This window comes from Abramis brama (genome assembly GCF_963993115.1).
Source record: "Abramis brama genome assembly, chromosome: 11".
NCBI lineage: Eukaryota > Metazoa > Chordata > Actinopteri > Cypriniformes > Leuciscidae > Abramis > Abramis brama.
In genome coordinates this window covers 16,823,187-16,843,613 of record NC_139973.1, presented here as the reverse complement: position 1 = coordinate 16,843,613, position 20,427 = coordinate 16,823,187, and the positions used below count along the sequence as shown (strand labels likewise).

Below are 20,427 nucleotides of genomic sequence, written 5' to 3'. Positions count from 1 at the left end.
TGTGACGTCTTTTTAAAGTCCACCAGATAAAGACATAATTGCCTCAACTGTAGAGGATAACTCCTAACTGTGAGTTTGGGTTGAGTAGCAAGTTAGGTGTTTTAACCAAAGTCCAGACCAAAGGAAGAATTCACCTATTTTTCTTTTCTTTTTTTGCTCACCCTCATGTCGTTCCAAACCCATTTGATTTTCAATTTGTAGAACACTCTTTTTTCATGTAATTAAAATGAATGACGATACAGATAGTCAAGCTCCAAAAATGACAACAAAAAAAGTCATAAAAGTAGTCCATAACAGCTAATCATACATTGTAAGAAAAAAATCCATAGAAAAACGTAAAAGGTATTGGCATTTTACTGCCAGGACATCCGTTTAAGGAAATTTATAGATATTTCCTTTAAACCCCAAAACATGTCATTCAAATGTTTAAAAAGCATAATTTAAAATATGGGTAAAACACCTGTAAAAATTCAGTACTGATATTCCTAAATATTAGCACAGCATATTAGTCCCTATTCTTACAGACTTTTCTTGGCTTGTGTGTCTTCATAAGACTTGGAACATGTAGTACCGATGTCAGTTAATGATTCTTATGGTGCTATTTTGTCATGTTGGAGCTTGCCATGCTCAGTTCCCGTTCATTTTCATTGGAAAAGAGCACCCAGTACATTTATCAACATTTTTTCTTTTGTGTTCCACGGAGGAATAGAATGTCATAACGGTTTGGAAGAAAATGAAGGTGTTTAAATGATGACAGGTAAACTATTCCTTTAATATCCATTTCACATTCAAACATCCCATTCAAATGTTTACAATGCGCTAACAAAATATCCAAGCCTGAGTACATTCAATACAAGTAGTATGAGTGTAGGGCTCATATCCTTTTAAGACAAGGAATAAATGAGTTTTGTTAATGGAAAATGAGAATTGTGAGTTATGTGGAACCATTGTCTCCACGTAACAAAGGTATGAATTAACAGAAGAAATGTTAAAGGGATTAATGATGATTTTACTAAATATATTACACTGCAATGCAGTTCTGGTGGTTGTACAAAACACTCTTATCCTATGAAATATGGGCTCTTAAAAAAAACTTATGCTAGTTTATAGCATTTACAATGGTCTGGTATATGCCACAGTGTTTATTGAGTCAAACGAGTTTCAGTACTTTTAGTAATGAGTGCATTTGGACCTCACATTAGTCATTTATAACATGCATTTTGTTTCTTAGTTGCTTTTCCCCTTTATGTCATATTTAAATTGAATGAATTTGAAAGAGGTCAACATATGTTTGTTAAGCTAAGTAAGGTCATTAGTACAACATTTGTACTAGCAGACCGGTCCAGCTGGCCTTCCATATGTAGGGCTTTCATTGTGTCTCTTTAAGCGAGATATGGATGCAAAGGTATGCCCTTGCCTAAATAAACATGCTGTGGCAGACGTGTGGGGAATACAAATGCTCGCTGGTCTACTTACCCGGTTTTGCCACGTGCACTGAGGTGCCCATTTAAGATGCATGTTTGATTAACACAACACACAGAACCGAGCAATGACAAACCAAGAAGAGAGATGCATGGAGTATAGTATCACAGGAATGAGGTAGTGGTGACAGCTTTGATAAATGAAAAAGGCAGTCTGCAGAAAATATGACCTCTCAATTAACAGATTCTGTGAATTATGGTGTATACACTTCGTCCCTGAATTTCCCATTTGATCTTGAATTAAAAAACCAAAGTCAAACTTACGAAACGGGTTTGATAAATTAATTTCTGGAAGATTTTAAACAGTTTATTAGACCAATATACAAGGTTAATATTTCTCAGTGTTAATTGCATTGTGCCATCACAAACGAAATTAAAACATCTTAATATACAGTATACTGCGATTTTAATTGTTCAGAAAGATTACAGGGTTGACAGTTTAATGGTTTAATTTGATAAGTACAAGGTACTGCTTTAAAAAAAAATGCTGATACTTCTACATATATCCACTTTCAATGATAAGTTGTTTAGAAAAGACACCACTAACAAGATGTACAAAATTTAGCATCAGCTATTCATTATTCAAACATTTTTATTACTGGGCTCAGTAAGATTTTTTTTTTTAACATGTTTTTGAAAGAAGTCTCCTTTGCTCACCAAGGCTGCATTTATTTAATCAAAAATACAATAAAGAAGCAAAATTGTGAAATATTATTACAATTCGAAATTATTTTTTGTTTAACAATATATATTTTCTATGTCTTTACTGTCATTTTGACCAATTTAACACATCCATGTTGAAAAAAAGTATTATTTCTTGAAAAATATCAAGATATCAATGTACATTTTAGCTAAACAATATATTGACTCTAAGGAGGTTTGATCTAATTACTATTTTTAGGGTTTTAAATTAATTGTACATTTTAATCCCAAAATCTCATGTTTTCCCAATCAGGACTCTACATATAATTTCCCTCAATTGGTAATAAAGATGGAAAGATACTGCTTGAGCTGAGAGTCACAATGAAGTTGACAGTCAGCATTTTCTCATGCTGGGGTGTGAAAAACTGTCAGAATGACAGCAGCAAAGCTGCAGAATTGTTATATCATGCCCCAGATGGCAATTCACAGAGAAATCCAATACAGACACTATAAGCTAGAGTTCAATGTCACTGAATGTCATCATAAAAAAGATGTATATATATATATAATTACAAAGGCTCGGGTCAGTAAAGACTTGCATCAGAGGTCTATTATTTGGCTATAAACCACAACAAAAATTCCATAGACATAAAGAAAGAAAAAGAAAAAAAAACCTGCGCATTAGAGGAATGTTCAGGGAATACAATCTAAGACATCTCAGAGATATTTTCTGCCTTTGTCATTTTTCTTTTACACAGCTGGATGAGTTGTAAGTGAGTTACTAACCTTCCAATAGTGTTAGGCAGTGAGGTGAGCTGGTTGTCATCAACTTTTAATGTTGTCAACTTTTTCAACTTTCCTGTAACATTATAAAGATACATCATGCACAAGTAATCTTATATATTGAATAACCCCCAAAACCCCAAATATTTCCAACAAAGCGAGCAGTGGAACTTCACCTATTGAATCGGGTAACTGTTGCAGCATGTTGGAGGAAAGAAGTAGGTCTTCTACGGACTCACAGCCAGAGATATCTGCATCTAGACTCTCAATCCTGTTCTTGGCCAAGTCTAGATATCGCAGCTGCCTCAGTTTCCCAATAGACTTCGGCAGACAACAAGAGAGATAAATGAAAGAAATCATATATTATACTTTATACATATATTACAGTCCAGTATCTATATTAAAATGTCATGTCAACTTCCAATAGTTTCCACAAAGATTTTGTCATCATTTACTGGCATTCAAGTACTTTTAACCCTAATAACGATATGTCCGAATGACAAGGAACTGATTATATAATGATAAAATGTTAATTTAGCCTTACTGGTATTATACCTATATGTATGAAATCTATAACAGGATTGACCAGGTATGCTGATATTTCGTACATGCAATATATGCTACTCTGGAAATCTATTCTACTTTTGAAATTGTGAGTGGATGTATCCTGTGCTTACCCCTGGTATAGTTTGTAATGAATTGTTGTCCAGCCACAGCTCTTTTAAACTATGGATCTGCTCCAGCACTTCTGGCTGTAACATTAAAGAGGGTCATGACCAACAAAAGAACAATATATACAGCATCACAAATGAAAACCAATCTATTAAATCTATATGGTATACACTCTTAAGCTGCTTTTCCACCGTCGGGCCAAATGAAAGGTAAGGAACAGTTCCAGTAATATTTCCACTTGAGCTTGGTTCGGCACGGCACAATTACAAAACGTGGTCAACTATGCTGGTAGAATGCGTGTAGTGACTCAGAATTGGTCTCTTGTCTGTTGCCTGGCAGCCAGTTTGTCTGTAGCTGGCCAAGCACACTATTTGAGCTAAGTTATCGCAAGTTAATAATAAAATTAAAAGAAATATCTGATCATCCTCCATAACATGGTCGCTATTTACATTTCATATCGTCTGTTAACTCGTGCTTTACCAAGGCAACTGATGCAAACAACTGTGTGGCTGTTTGCCACACAGTGGAAAATAAACCATATCCATACCGGCTGGGCCGGATCAGTATGAGAATGGTTTGGCTCGACAGTGGAAAAAAGTTTCAGTGGGGTTCTATATAGAACCCCAATGCAAAAAAGGTTCTATATAATTGGAAAAGTTTTAAATCTAGTGATATAGTATGTTTACAAGCTGCTCTATTAAAATTAAAAATGAATCAAAAGAAAATGTATTAATTAAAACTAAATCCATAAAATAATCCCATGATGGAAACCCCAACAGGTTTTATATATGAAGTGCCTTAACCTTTTAAGGTTCGAAATAAAACCTTTTCTTCTAAGAGAGTACCCTTTAAAAAAAAAAAAAAAATTATTCTCAGGGTGCATCATATAATACTTTCCTTGGCAAAGTATATATATAAATATTTTTGGCCTTTAACATATATGAAATAAACCTCCAAATTGAAAGCTCAGACATTTGGTGAAAAATGTAATGGTTCTGGGGCTTGAAACAGCTCCTAGACAGAGACACTATGTGGTGATACATGTAGCTATTGTAAATCCTCTGAGAACCTTAATTTGCTTATCTACATCATCCAAGATATTCAAAAAGCAAAATCAAATAAAAACATTACTTTGAAAAGGAAATGCTGGAGCCTATTTTTATTTCAGAAAATCACTTCAGAGTGGGTATTACATATTAAATCAAAACACTTTAGAGCACATCCTTTGAATCATTATAAGCACAAATATAAGGTGATGAAACCGATAACCAATTCTTATAAAATAAAAGCAAGATCTTGACAAATCTCAACATTCCAGAGGCCTCAAAAACACATTATTGTTTTAAATTGAGTTTCAAAAGACCCAAATCCTCTGTGTGCTGCAGACTCATCCAGTTTTTAATGGCTTCTCTCTGCTTTTCTCTCTTTGAGCCTCAGCATCTGTCCCTTCATGATCCCTTCAGCAAGGACTTCAATTAAGAAACTATCTGCAGCTCAGAGCACCACACCAGCCAACATCTGCCAACATCACAGAAAAAAATCTGATATTCTGACAAACGCCTCATGCCGTTTGGCTATTCTCAACACCCATTGTTTGAGGACTGTGAGCTGTTAGAGAGAATATCTATAGAGCTATAATAAATTAAACGTATGGTTGTTTTCAGGCTGTGCAACTGCTATGTCATGATTACCTGACATGATGCAATGCACCAACAAATACTTGAGAGAACCGCTGAGTAGTCTCAGTTGAGGATTATTGCTTGTTAATGTGCTGTTGTTTTTCTCATTAAAGATTTGGTACTTTCCATGAAAAAGTACAAATCAGGGCCTGAATCTCATTGAAATGAGATGCTTAACCTTCAACCAGAGAAGGTGAAACCAAATATGATATGAGCTTTTTAATTTTCTGTTCATTTTACGAGGCTTGCAATTATTGTAGTCGTTACCAAAACTCAGAATATGTCTGATTTTGTGTGATTCTGTCATTTACTAATAAAACATGGAATGAATGAATAAATGAATGAATGATATTTAGTCACTGAAATTAGTTAATCATGAAAAGTAGTTACTACAATGAAACTAACAACAATTTCAGAGGTTATATAAAAGTTATACGCAAATGTTTAAAATTGACAGAGTATCCCTATTATCACAGATATTTAAAACTAGCTATTTTGTCAGGCTAGGTTATTCTTAGGTTTGATAATAGTTTACTTTTATAGTTTATAGTTATACAAGAAAACACAAGATTTGTTCCTCTAATGCCTTCAAAAAGTAATGGGACTCCATGAAGAGGTTTCACCAAAAGTGGTAGTTAAAAAATATTTCTATTAAAGGGGCTTATCAAGAATGTAGTTCAAGAAGATAGGGAGCTGAGCACAAATAAAAATAGCACTGATGGGGCTGCCAACAGGAAAGGCCAAAAGTTATTTGAAAAGTCATCCTGAAATGGGAAACAGAGATTGAAAGTCCAGACAGCAGGACCATATAGTGTTGATGGGTGTCCTCTTATTACTTGGGGGCTTTGAGCAGTAAAGAACGCTTACTGCAATGCCAAACCATCTGTTCCCTTTGGAAGCATTGATGCGCGCATGCATTTTTTTCATCACCCAAGGACAAAGTGCCCTGGATATTCCAAACGTGTGTATGACACTGATACAAAGTTTAAAAGTAATTTCACAGCTCTATAAACTTCACCTGTTTGGTACAGCAAAGCTTAAAATACGGCAGAGCAAAAATAAAATATGTAGAAAATAATGTAACATAGTTATATATAGTGAATTCAAAGTTGATATTGTTACACAAAGTATACTTATACTGTAAGGATACTTTTATACAATTTAGACACAAGTAGTATTATAGACTTGCAAGTATACTACTAGTACAATTAGTTTATTATCGATATTGTGGATTTACTGCTTCTGATAAATACATTGATATCGATTTATCACCCATCCCTAGTTTAAAATGTTTTTCCAGCCATTATTACAAATGTTTCCAAAATGGCTCATTGGAATGGACCAGTTTTAAAAACAACAAACATCTCATTATCGAATTATCACAAAGCAAAGTCATTATTGGAAGAAGTCTGCTATTAATGGCTAATTTGGAGTTCAACTGCCACAGTTCCTCTAGACACAGTAACTTGCCCGCTCACAGACCTGTTCATTGATTTATACTCAAATAAATGAATGCAAGACTGCCAGCATCAAGCACTGAAAGAAACTGCTGTAGGCATGTTGTGAGCGGGGCTACCTGGGATACGTATGATAAATTCCCTGCCATTGTTTACTCCAGCTTGGGTGAGCCAATTAAATGCAGCTCAGTGGTGAACGTTCTGTCATGGCAAGCGCTACGTGTTTGAACCAATTCATGAATAATGGATCAGGGTATGATGCAACCAACGCAGTGCAGCACCAGAGATCTGACAAGAGACTCTGGGAATGGAGGCAACAGCTTCCCCTACTCCCTCCTCTATCCCCACTAAAGCCAAAATCCATGCTGGGTAAAGACTGAGTGAGGTAGCAGCTGTCCCATTGATAAAAAGTGTTCAATAGGAGAACATCTTTCTTACCAGTTCAGAGAATTCATTGCTTCCCAAGTCTAACCGCTCCAGTTGCGAAAGCCTATGAATTGACCTGCAACATGACAAGAAAAGAAATCAAAACTCAATTGATATATAAGCTATGGACTGTTAAATGCACCTTTAATTTTTTTATTTAAAGGACTAGTCCACCCAATAAAGAAAAGTCTGTAACAATTTACTCGAATATTTGTGATGACATAGCCCACATTTAATTGTTGAATGTGGGCAAAAACCTCTCTCCCAGTTTGGAAAACATTCCTTCATTCATTCTGGTTTGGAAGGAAGGATGGGCGGTATTATTGGTGGCAGATAAAAATAGTCTTGAACCAGGACATATGAACAAGTCAGCAAGCATAAACCACCGTGTGCAATATGTGTCCCTCTCTAGAGGAGTCCAGAGGTCTTCCCCACTGTGACAAATGACATTGTAGACTCTGCTGCACTGACTCTGCTATACTAACTCATGTCACATTGCTGAGGGATGAACAAAATTAAGAAATAAATAAATAAATAAATGACATTCCTCTTCAGGAAAGACAAGAGAAGAGTTTTATATATTAAAGTGATTATTTGAAGTAGCATTAAATTCAAATATCAATATTGCCTTATTTGCTCATCTGTTATAGTAGGTGTAGTGACAAAAGCTCCATCTCTTTACATTTGAAGGCAGTCTAAGTAAAGAAATTCAAATAGAATGTAATCAAAAAGCTTTGTGGGGGAAAAAAAACTTGACAAGAAAATAAAGCAGAAGGACACCCTTAAAACAATACAAAAACAGCCTCTTTATGAATTTATGAATCTAAATAAGCAAACATTTTGATGAGCCACTCAAGGTTGTCCTAAACCAAACAGTTTTCCTTTGCTTTTTAATGGCAATTACTTACTTTGGCATAGTTTTCAGGTGATTCTCACGAAGCTCCAGGATCCGTAATTTAGACAATCTGAAAAACAGTTTTTTTAGAAACTCATCTCAAGGTTTTTTCTAAAGCAAACACAAAGGGATGAATTTACTAAACAGTTCTTCCACTTCACATGTGGTATTTGCGCACAAAAAATACATATTTATCAATCACTCACAATGCAGTTTAACTAGACGCATTAATGTGCCCTTCTAGCTATAAATGTTCAACTTAGCTCTATTTACCTGCCATAATTAACATTTTGTTACCACCTTCTAAAAGAGCATGAAAAGACAGATTAAAAGAAAATGAATCAAATGCTATAACAACGCAGACAGTCCGTGCAAATACACAGCGTTGTCAGGGCAATTCATTCTTAGTGAATTCCTCCAGACTCTAAATGCAACAGCCCTTGACCAATGTCAGCTGCAATAATGAATCCCCTTTTTCCCAATGCAAGTCAAATAACCATTCTTCATTAAACCCAATATGAGCTGCAAGAACCCATTTATTCATGAAAGCTTTAGGCAAATCACTGCCAGAATCAGCACCATGCTGCTCCTTGGATACAAAATAACATCTAAAAATAAAATCACTACGATGACAACTACAAGAATGAGACCGACTCAGACAGGTGTGTTAAAGAGCTGTTTCACAATTCCCAGCAGAGCAGGAACAAAGAGGCCCACGATGAAGCTCTTACCTCCCAAAATTGGCAGGCAGGTATTCAAGGAAGGCGTCATTTAAGAAGAGCTGTGTCAAGTTGAGGAGCTGGGTGAAGCCGTCCGGGAGCCTGCAGGAACAGAGAGGTGATCAGACCCGCTCAAAGGCCAGTGCCCTTAAGATTTGATAAGCGTTAAGTACTTCAAAAGCGGTGAGAGCCATCTGTAATCCCTCTACACTTCCCCTTCTACTGGCTCTGTTAGCATCCCAGTAAATGGAGTCACTTGAGAGCTGATTTAATCATAATATGAAGAAAAGGACTCTCTGCAGAGACCATGCACTGGATCCTGAATGTTTGATCCTCTATCATAAACTTCTGAATCAAAGATTTTAAGCTCAGCTTCAGACTGAAGGCCAAAGGAATAAATTGAGCTAAAAATAGAAATGCATGTCTAATCTCTCCTTGAGTGGAGTTTGGTTCATTTTTAAGGCATGATGTCTACTTGCAATATGCAGAATTAATGCACAAATGTGCTTATAATTTAACATTTTGTTTAATGGTTTTAAAAATTAATTTAAAAAGATAGAAAAGTATCTGAAAATATCTAGAATTTACATACTGTACGTTCACTTTTATCTTAAGAAAACCAGATCAGGAACAGAATAAATACAGCCAATCCATATTCTGTATGATAAAATAAACTGTAGACAGGAAACAGACTATATTGGAAATGGCAATAGCAGAAGAAATACTTTATTCTTCTTTTATTTTATTATTATTCACATTTTTAGTATTACCATCTCATATTTGAGGGACTACATGGAATACTTTTTTTTTCTTTAATGCATCACATCACAACACCATTTAAATAAACCAGCAAAGGCTAATGAGATTAAGTGGGAATTTTTAAAATTTAACCTAAAATCTATCAACATAAAATGTTGACAAAATGTAAAATAAATAAGCATGGATTCATCAACTACCCATACTGTATGTACATAATACAACAATTATCAAACGTTTAAGGTTTCAAGAAATGTGAGCAGCTCTACTTACTTGGCTATAGGATTTACACTGGCCTCCACAATTGATAGACATTTACAGCATTTGATGTTGTCAGGAAACTCTTGAATACCTGGAATAAAGCCAGTTTTCCATTGTTAATACATTAGTGTATAAAGGTACAATCATACCATATGAATGACCAATGAATTAAAAAGCAAATATAGAATAAACTGAGTTAAGGATATACCATTTTTACTAATATCTAACTCCTTTAGATTCACAAGGCTGGCGATGGTGGTTGGCAGGCTGGAGAGGTCATTGTCAGGCATGCTCAACTTCTTGAGCGCTTGACAGTTGAAGAGTTGCTGAGAAAGACGGAAAAATAGAGAGATCTAGTTGAAGGTTGTGTTCATTTTTTGGCATTACAGTATATGCAGCAATGGCCCTGAGTATTTTCTTGTGTTGTCCAGATTGTTGGTTATAAAATAAAAATGTGGATTTTCATACTACACTTAACCCTAAGTTAACATATTTTTAAATCACAATTTAAGATAACATTTAAAACTGGATAAAATGGGTGGTAGTTTCTTGAGCCATGCTATATTTATATACTATGCTATATTTGGGTTTTAACCAAATACTTTATAAACTTACTTAAAAATATCCAAAGCATTGGATAAAATCTGTCTCACAACTTTACATAATCACTTATTACCCCTCACTACCATCTCATTAAGTAATGTTTGATTTATTTACTCTAATAAATATTTAAGGAATAATTGACGACATATAATAATTAGAATGACATACAATAATTAGACAATAATGCACACCTAAGGTGGTAATTAGGTGTGCATTATTTTCTAATAATTCAATGGCACGGAGTCAATTATTCTGCTTATATTACATTTACCACACCTCAAGACATTGTTCAGATGTTGAATTTCAAGACATTTCTCAGGTTTTTGTGTGTGGGCCTCCTTTGCTAATTTGAATGTTCGTCCACCAATCGGATTCAAGTATTCAACAGCCCCGTAGTATAAGTATCTTTAAAAGAAACACTATGTCGTTACAATAGAACTGTTTGAAAAATATCTTCTATAAGGTTTCGTAGCTGTGTACAGATAACTATAAAACCATTTAAAAATCAGCCAATATCAAAGTCATTCTTCATCCTTATGGTCCTTGTTTGATATTTTACTGCTAGGAGTTCAATAACATCACCCAGGAACTAGGGAGATTTTTTTATTATATAATTGTGCTTAAATATTTTGTCAAAATATGCCATGTCAACTCTGTCACTCAATCTGTTTGGTATTTTTGAGCTGACAACCATCTTTAGTTTCAATTCATTCATTCACTGAAGTGAATACAAAAAATAAATAAAAATAAAAATGATGATGGGTTCCACAAAAAATCAGAACAACTGTTTTAAACATTGATAAGAAATGTTTCTTGATCACCAAGTCAGCATATTAGAAGGATTTCTGAAGGATCATGAGACACTGAAGACTGGAGTAATGGCTGCTGAAAACCTGAATACCCAAGATTAATAACTTAAGCATGAACAGTGTTAAACATGAAACACCTTGTTAACTCTGGGTTTAGAATGGCACTGAGTTCAAGTGTGAAGTGTGAACACTTATATAAGGAGTATATCAGAATAAATGCTATAGACAAAACAGTCAATAATATTAATAAACTTAAATTATGGAACACTTTTAGTGCTTTATAAGTAAACAATCACATCAAAAATTGTGTTGTCTCTACTGCTGTTTAAGATGATGTTCAGGAGTTGATGTATCCACTGTTAGGCAGATATTATGCATGTTTAAGCTGACACTTGACAACTTACCTTAGGCAGCTCCTCAATCTGGTTGGCGTCAAGGTAGAGTTCTTCTAGTGTGCGCTCGAAGCTGAAGATCTCCTTAGGGACCTGCTGCAGGCTACAGTGGGAATAATCCAGCACTGAGATGACCTCCTCCTCCCCCCGGAAGCATCGACAGGGCACCAGGCGGCCGATGATCTTCCTCTTAGTAGTCATCTCCAGACACTGCACTTTAGGAAGAGAAAGGAAAAAGAAAATGCTAGTTTAAAAAACACATACAGAAAAGGGATTCTCAGAAGTATAGCTGATTCATTAAATCACACACATATTCACACTAAAAACGTTCTACAATATTAAAGCTGGTATCGTTTAATTGTACAACAAATTGCAGAGTACCAATGTGTCTCTATAATTGGTACCGAAAGCAAAATTGTCTGGAGCTTTGTGTTTTATTCGAGCCGAGGTTGAGATTTTTATTACCCATGAACCTTACTATAGGCTATCATTATCTTCACTTATTGCACGGCTCTCTGGATTACTTGCTTCTCATTGGAAAATTGTGGCATTGATCAGTCAAACACTAAATTTATATTTGACAAGTGCCCATAGCAACAAACCGGTGTTACTTTCATGTCTCTTGTATCACTCCATGGTCTCTCTCTTTTCAGCGCAAGTTGATATACCCAATTGCTGACATTTTTGCATCTCAAGTTTAATTTTTTTTTTTTCTAAAGTGATTTTTATACACAATAATAGATTTTTAGACCTTTTGATACGTGGTTAGAATTCAGGATTCTCCAGTTAAAGCGTGAAAAAAACAAAAACAGCTCTGAAGACAGGGGAACCATAGGAGACACAAACAACTGAATGATAGAGCACTTAAAACCGACAAAAAACCATGTTAGCATTGTAGCTAAATGTGTTAGATAACTAGTTAATATATGTAACTTGTATCACAGATTGATGATAATAATAATAATTATACATTTAAAATAATAATAATATTGTAATATTATTTCAGTGATAGGCAGATTGTTCAGATAATCGACAAGTAAACTAAATAATATAATTTCAACTAAAATCAGTATTTCATGTTCATGTCAGTTTTTTTTTATATATATATATATATATAAATATATATATATATATTTTTTTTTTATATATATATTTTATTATATATATATATATATATATATATATATATATATATATATATATATATATATTATACATATATATATATATGTATGGCATTTTTATGACTTTTTATGCATTTTTATGCCTTTTTATGCATTTTTATGCCTTTTTTTCTCTTTAATTTACAGCAAATAAAAAAGAGACCAGGCCAGACTCAAAACCTGCATCACTTTGTGCACGACAGCTCCAACATTTATGAAAGAATTTGCAGACCACAGTCACAAACTTCTGAAATATCAATATTCCACTATAATCTATCAATCAGACTTCCATAACAATCAGACTTCCATAACGAAAATCAAAATCATATATTAGTGGGAAAAAAACAGCCTCATCCTGCTGGACAGGGTGCTGTAACTGAGTCGGAAGACCTTACCAGATACCTCATTAAATTCTCCACATCCCCTTAATTCAAACCATGAGATGAGCATCATAAGGTGACTAATAACATAACATATGCTCTATAAGACAAAGACAATCTGACATAAAGACTCAATGCTGTACTTCAGAGGTGTTAGTGTGCAGTAACCTGTGTCATAAATCAAAGCAGTTTATCTGATTTAGTTTATCATGAAAGTTCATTTAACACCTATGAGAGAAACCCATCTGGGAGCTAATTGCAAATATCAGTCAGCGAAAAAAGGAAGCAGTGTAACACAAAATTGCTTATATCAATCAACTGTGACGAGATTTGTCTCTACTGCCTATGACCTGACAAGAATCCAAAGAGAGAGAAGAGACACGGCGGGCATTGTAATGTTCTTCGGGGATGGAAAGGCGCTGCTAAAACAATGTTTGAGAGGGCATTAGGGAATAATGTCTGAAATGAAAGACAAGCTGCGCTAATGCAGAGTGCTTTTGTCCCTTGCAAATGCAAATGTATCACTGATAATTAAAACATCCTCCACTCCACAAAGACAAGCAGCAGCTCTGGATGAACGACTACACAGAGGATTCTGGAGATTAAAATTTCAGGAAGAGTTAGCGTAAGAGAGTGGAAATTTTAGGCTGCTATTGCTTGAACACAGCAAACAAATATTATCCTGCTGCTCAAAAAAAAAAATGTAGATCTAAATTTAACGTTCATATATTTGAATTGGATATATAATTCCCATCTATTTGGATTTACACGGTTTTCACGTAAAAAAACGAATAAACAAACTTGTTATATATTTGTATATAGATGAATCTCATACATAAATAAAAAAGATATCTGCAATAGTACTAATAAACTCTACGTATTTTAAATAGACAATATATATGTATCATCAATAAATCAAATTTGTTTTAAATCTCATATAACTTTTTTGAATATTGCTTGTTCCACAGCTAACCATTTTTTTCATACTTTTTAACAGAATAAATGTTATTGTTTTTACAATTAATATGCTGATTCTAAGCAATTTGAACAAATGATTTTTAAAACATGATTTCAATAATGATTTTACAAACATGAAAACATGATTTTTTTGTGAGCACAGAAATCTTACCGGTTTCATTTATCATTGACTGACATATATATGCATCACATTATGTTTATTAGTTTATGTTAAAACTCAACTTCAGAATTTTGAAAAGTAGAGTTCAATATTTATACAGTATATACTTGAATTCAAAGCGAAGATATTTGTTCTTCCAGCCTGAGCAAAATTACCATGAAGATGTATAATTTGCTCATTTGAATAGTTGGCATACCCTTTCATTATGCATGGACTTGCAGAATGTAAAATAGTAATCTAAATGATGGGAATTCTATATGCATTTTCAAATACAAATACTGTACATCTTAAAGCCCTAAATATTTTTTTAGTCTATGAAGTTCCTCATATGGGAAATACAAAGTTTCTTCTACTATTGTGTGAACATCACTTCCTCTCACTGATGATGTCATCTTGAGAGGTGTTGCATAGTAACTAAACCAAAAGGCAAGAATGATGCAAGAAGGAGGAAGAGTTACAGGACAGGTGATACTTTAAGTGAATGAATCGGATGAAAACGGATGAAAAGTGTCTGGAGGGGGCATAATTATTTCACAAGACCACTCCAAAAAACATGCAATATCGCTTCAGACAGCTGTATCTGCTTTATCATGTCTCCTTACAGACTTGAGATGTAACATCCTTCCATCTGAATGACCAGCACATGCAGAGAACTGTCAGCCACCATGTGAAAGGGAAACTGCGTTTCCGTGGGGATTGTGTGATAACAAAACAATGGCCAGAGATAACTGGTTTTCTTTTAGGAGATGTGCTTGGAGAGAGATGATCGGTTCTGATAAGATAAAGTCATGTTCACCCACAAGAAAATATAAACGTCTCAGATAAGATAGCAGGTTTTTCCTCATCTGATTCACTTGTATGTGAACCCTAACCTTGTACAGCTCGTATGGGTCCTTCAGTGTCCTCTTTTTTGATCCTGAGAAAAGATAATGCCAAGGTGCCACTATAGTCATCACTGCAGCTGAATGAAAATGAGTTTACATAACAAAAGCCTGATTTTAACTGGAAACAAAATTTCTCATTATATAATACACTCAAACATGCATATTAATGTTCAATTTCTATGCATGAGACATTGTGAAGGGGACAGCATACATTTGACATGCTACAAAGAACTAATGAATTTAAAAAAGAAAAAAATGCACTACTGTTCATAATGTTTTGTTTGGGGTCACTAAGATATTTTGAAATAAATCAATACTTTTATTTAGCAAGGATGCATTAAATTGATCAAAAGTGACAGTAGAGATTTATAATGTTGCAAAAAGATTTCTCTTCCAAAAATGCAGTTCTTCCGAACTTTCTATTCATAAAAGAATCCTAGAAAAAAAAATCAATCAGTTTCCACAAAAATATTAAGCAGTGCAACTGGTTTCAACATTGAAAATAATAAAAAAAATGTTTCTAGTGCATCAAATCAGCATATCATAATGATTTCTGAAGGATCATGTGACACTAAAGACTGGAGTAATGGAGTTACTTTAAATTGTAATTATATTTCACAATATTATAATTTTTCAAAGTATTATTTATATCAAATAAATGCAGCCGTAGTAAGCAGAAGAGACTTCTTTCAAAAACAACCTCAGACTTTTGAAGGGTATGAAGTACAATAGTATATTCATGAATTCAAAGTGAATATATTTGTTCTTCCTGCCTGAGCAAAAATGTTTTACCACCAAGATATAATATATAATTTGCTAATTTTAATAATTGGCTGGTCCAAGCATACCCTTTCATTATGCATGGACTTTCAGAATGTAAAATAGTACCGTAATACAAAAGTATATGTTTTCAGCATCATGATAAACTTTTCATTTCATTTATATTCATTATTCAAGTATGCAAAGAATACACAAACACTCACTGGTCAGTCAGACCAATATGCACTTTGTGATGTTTAGATTCAAATTGTTAGTGTACTGATTACAATTTCGGAATACTTTTCCTGAATATTTTAAGATAAAAAAAAAAGATTAAAAAAAAGTTGTTTAATATCTTGTAAAGATGTATGTGAAAACCTGATAATTTTTATATCATCTGTTTATTTGAACGTTCTTCTGTCAGTTAGTTTAGATTTTTTCATTAAGTGAATTTGAAGCACCTTCCTCTTGTTATTGGGATTATTATCCCTCAGGAGGAAATGTTTGGTTGATTGCTACATTAGACAAATTAATTACTGTAATCATCCACTGTTTCATTTGCCAGTTTTCTGTGGGTACACACATGCCACAAGTCGGGTAATGAGTGCACCCTCAACTTTGGTTCAGGGGAGAAATGGAGAGCAAATTTGTTCTGACTATCATTGTTGTCTTTCATTTTCTAAAATGAAAACTAAATTAGGCCTATGTTAAACTCTAAAGGAATGAAGAGAAGCATTAGTGCAATCCAATGACTTAAAAAAAAAAACAATCAACATCAAGATTTTAGGTTATGAATAAAGGACAGTTGTGCTGTACTTAACTATGTACAATATTTGTATTTTTAGGGTGTGTTCACACTTGTAGTTCAGTTCTCTTGATTCTTATGGTCCGAACCAAAATAAATTATACATTTAGTCCTGGTTAGCTTAGCATTCACACTGTCATTTTTAACACCTAAAGAAAGATTTTAAAAAAAAGAAAAAAAAAAAGGCTTATTTTAGAGGTGGCTAATTCGTACGAATTCATACGACCTCACTCGTACGAATTTGTATGATTTTTGCTAAATCGTACATATTTTATGAGTTGACCAATTCATATGAATACGTACGAATGACCTACCCCTGACCCCGCCCTAAACCTAACCATCACTGGGGTTTAGACAAATCGTACGAATTCGTACGAGTGAGGTTCATATAAATCAGTCACATTTTACTCACTCTTACGAATTTGTACGAATTCTGTCATTTTTAGAGTCGTATCTTGTGACATCATGTCCTGTTTTTGCTTCCTTTACATGTCTTTGGTCTGTGTTGCATTCATATTTCAGTCGAACTGCACCAGAGTTTGTTTGGGAAACGGACTGAGACCCACCTTAGAACAATCGCACCAGAGTTAGTTTTAATCGAACCAAACCTGACAAGTGTGAACACACCATTAATGATCATAAAAGCTTCCTAATAATAAAAAAATCATTTTCAATGGAGTATAGCTTGTCACACCACAGGAAATGCCAACTTTCTAAAATAATTCCATGTGAGCTATCTATTAGCTCAACAACCTTAGCTCTGGATGGTTCAACGCTTCCAACAATTCAGCACTGTTTCTTTTCAAAAGATAAAAGACACATGGAATAAATAAAATAAGATTCCCAAACCTCTACATAATCAAATTACTTAATGTTCACATAACATGTCATACAGTGAGGAAAATAAGTATTTGAACACCCTGCTATTTTGCAAGTTCTCCCACTTAGAAATCATGGAGGGGTCTGAAATTGTTATCGTAGGTGCATGTCCACTGTGAGAGACATAATCTAAAAAAAAAAAGAAATCACAATGTATAATTTTTTTAACTATTTATTTGTATGATACAGCTGCAAATAAGTATTTGAACACCTGAGAAAATCAATGTTAATATTTGGTACAGTAGCCTTTGTTTGCAATTACAGAGGTCAAACGTTTCCTGTAGTTTTTCACCAGGTTTGCACACACTGCAGGAGGGATTTTGGCCCACTCCTCCACACAGATCTTCTCTAGATCAGTCAGGTTTCTGGGCTGTCGCTGAGAAACACGGAGTTTGAGCTCCCTCCAAAGATTCTCTATTGGGTTTAGGAGACTGGCTAAGCCACGCCAGAACCTTGATATGCTTCTTACAGAGCCACTCCTTGGTTATCCTGGCTGTGTGCTCCGGGTCCTTAATACAGTGCAGTCGCCCTGTCCCATGTGCAGAAAAACACCCCCAAAGCATGATGCTACCACCCCCATGCTTCACAGTAGGGATGGTGTTCTTGGGATGGTACTCATCATTCTTCTTCCTCCAAACACGTTTAGTGGAATTATGACCAAAAAGTTCTATTTTGGTCTCATCTGACCACATGACTTTCTCCCATGACTCCTCTGGATCATCCAAATGGTCATTGGCAAACTTAAGACGGGCCTTGACATGTGCTGGTTTAAGCAGGGGAACCTTCCGTGCCATGCATGATTTCAAACCATGACGTCTTAGTGTATTACCAACAGTAACCTTGGAAACGGTGGTCCCAGCTCTTTTCAGGTCATTGACCAGCTCCTCCCGTGTAGTTCTGGGCTGATTTCTCACCTTTCTTAGGATCATTGAGACCCCACGAGGTGAGATCTTGCATGGAGCCCCAGTCCGAGGGAGATTGACAGTCATGTTTAGCTTCTTCCATTTTCTAATGATTGCTCCAACAGTGGACCTTTTTTCACCAAGCTGCTTGGCAATTTCCCCATAGCCCTTTCCAGCCTTGTGGAGGTGTACAATTTTGTCTCTAGTGTCTTTGGACAGCTCTTTGGTATTGGCCATGTTAGTAGTTGGATTCTTATTGATTGTATGGGGTGGACAGGTGTCTTTATGCAGCTAACGACCTCAAACAGGTGCATCTAATTTAGGATAATAAATGGAGTGGAGGTGGACATTTTAAAGGCAGACTAACAGGTCTTTGAGGGTCAGAATTCTAGCTGATAGACAGGTGTTCAAATACTTATTTCCAGCTGTATCATACAAATAAATAGTTAAAAAATCATATATTGTGATTTCTGGATTATTTTTTTTAGATTATGTTTCTCACAGTGGACATGCACCTATGATGACAATTTCAGACCCCTCCATGATTTCCAAGTGGGAGAACTTGCAAAATAGCAGGGTGTTCAAACACTTATTTTCCTCACTGTAGGTATATTATAGCAATACGGTTTAAATGGCAGATCTATAGTGTGATTAAATTCACAATACAGCACGGTATCTATAGGGCCTTCTTGCTTTTATAAAACAGTTACGACATAATTAAATCATTAAGGACACAAATTTTCATTAATTTTTTTTTTTTATCAACTGCTATTATTACACTAGAAACAGTGATTACACTGACATGACAGCACAATGCTATGCAACATAAAATAACAATCCACCTTGGGAGATGTGCAGTGATATGGTAACTGACCAATCACGTTCAGAACCAGAACTATCCTTAATTACTTTAAATCCAACACAGAGCAACAACATTTGTATCCAATAGGAAAGCCAGCAGCCGAGTACATACACAAGCAAAGCCTTGAGTGATTTCACAGAGTAGCCAGATCTGCCCAGGGTGCTATGGAAACTGCATGACGCAAGAGCTGCTTCTGCAAAGGCGAGAGGACACATTCACAAGTTTCCCAGCTCCGCTCTAGCAAAATGGCTTAATTTCTGTCTTGTAGTCGCCTCACATAAAGACATCTCCGATTAATTCACTACCATTCCCCGTAGAGGATATCTCTGTAATGACTTTGGTGAAGCCAGGCCACATTATGTGAGATCTACAGAGAGCGGAGGTGCCACAAGATGAAATGCTATCAGTGTCGCTCCTCAGCCGGTGAATGAGGTTACATTTATCCTGCCAAACAGACTTTAGCATCTCCTCTGTTTTATAAAGGTTATTCATTTGGCTGAAGCAAGGAGTAAATGCACTCTTAAAAGGAATAAAAGCAGAGCATTGCATATGGCCATTAAAAATGCATGTAAATCTAACAACTGCATTCTCAGAGCCACATGCAGCCAGCCTGACACATATTGTTCGTAATAGCTGAAAACTGTTTCCTAGGAAACGACCTACAGAAGCTGAAATGTATTTTCTTACAATTATTTCACACATTCTTCTCACAGTCAGTAATATGATCCACATAAAGGTCAAAGTTATCACTTTTATAAAAGTTTGAACTTCTAAATGAAATTAATATATAGGCCAATATACGTGTATACTGTATATCTATATTGGGACACTTTTTGCCATTGAGATGACTATGGACTTGGATACTTGTATATACAGTACATACGTGTGTGTGTGTGTGTGTATTTATATTTTGTGCTGCTTTATGTGTGTGGATCAATGTTAATGTATGAATAAAAGTGATTGTGTCTCTTCAGAAGACTTGGATTAAAACCCTTGTTTTGATCTCTTGACACAAAAACTATACTTTTTGTAGCAAAGTTTTAGTGGAATGAACTCTCACAGAAATCTCAGGTTTTATAA

At 34.9% G+C, this 20,427-nt stretch overlaps 1 protein-coding gene across 10 annotated transcripts in view; it reads right to left on the bottom strand.

Moving 5' to 3' along the window:
* Positions 1 to 20,427, bottom strand: part of lrrc7 (leucine rich repeat containing 7) — a 112,985-nt gene that overhangs the window by 25,349 nt on the left and 67,209 nt on the right. For 6 of the 10 annotated variants that reach the window (XM_084129680.1, XM_084129676.1, XM_084129685.1 and 3 more), the window contains 10 exons: positions 11,588 to 11,790; positions 9,980 to 10,097; positions 9,784 to 9,862; positions 8,767 to 8,856; positions 8,049 to 8,105; positions 7,153 to 7,216; positions 3,584 to 3,658; positions 3,083 to 3,227; positions 2,910 to 2,982; positions 1,477 to 1,494 (listed from right to left, as the gene is read on the bottom strand). In XM_084129680.1, coding sequence (XP_083985806.1) covers positions 1,477 to 1,494; positions 2,910 to 2,982; positions 3,083 to 3,227; positions 3,584 to 3,658; positions 7,153 to 7,216; positions 8,049 to 8,105; positions 8,767 to 8,856; positions 9,784 to 9,862; positions 9,980 to 10,097; positions 11,588 to 11,776 — 908 coding nt within the window. In that variant the 5' untranslated portion in view covers positions 11,777 to 11,790. The remainder of the gene's footprint in view (positions 1 to 1,476; positions 1,495 to 2,909; positions 2,983 to 3,082; positions 3,228 to 3,583; positions 3,659 to 7,152; positions 7,217 to 8,048; positions 8,106 to 8,766; positions 8,857 to 9,783; positions 9,863 to 9,979; positions 10,098 to 11,587; positions 11,791 to 20,427) is intronic. The other 4 variants (XM_084129681.1, XM_084129682.1, XM_084129679.1 and 1 more) reach the window with 2 other exon arrangements.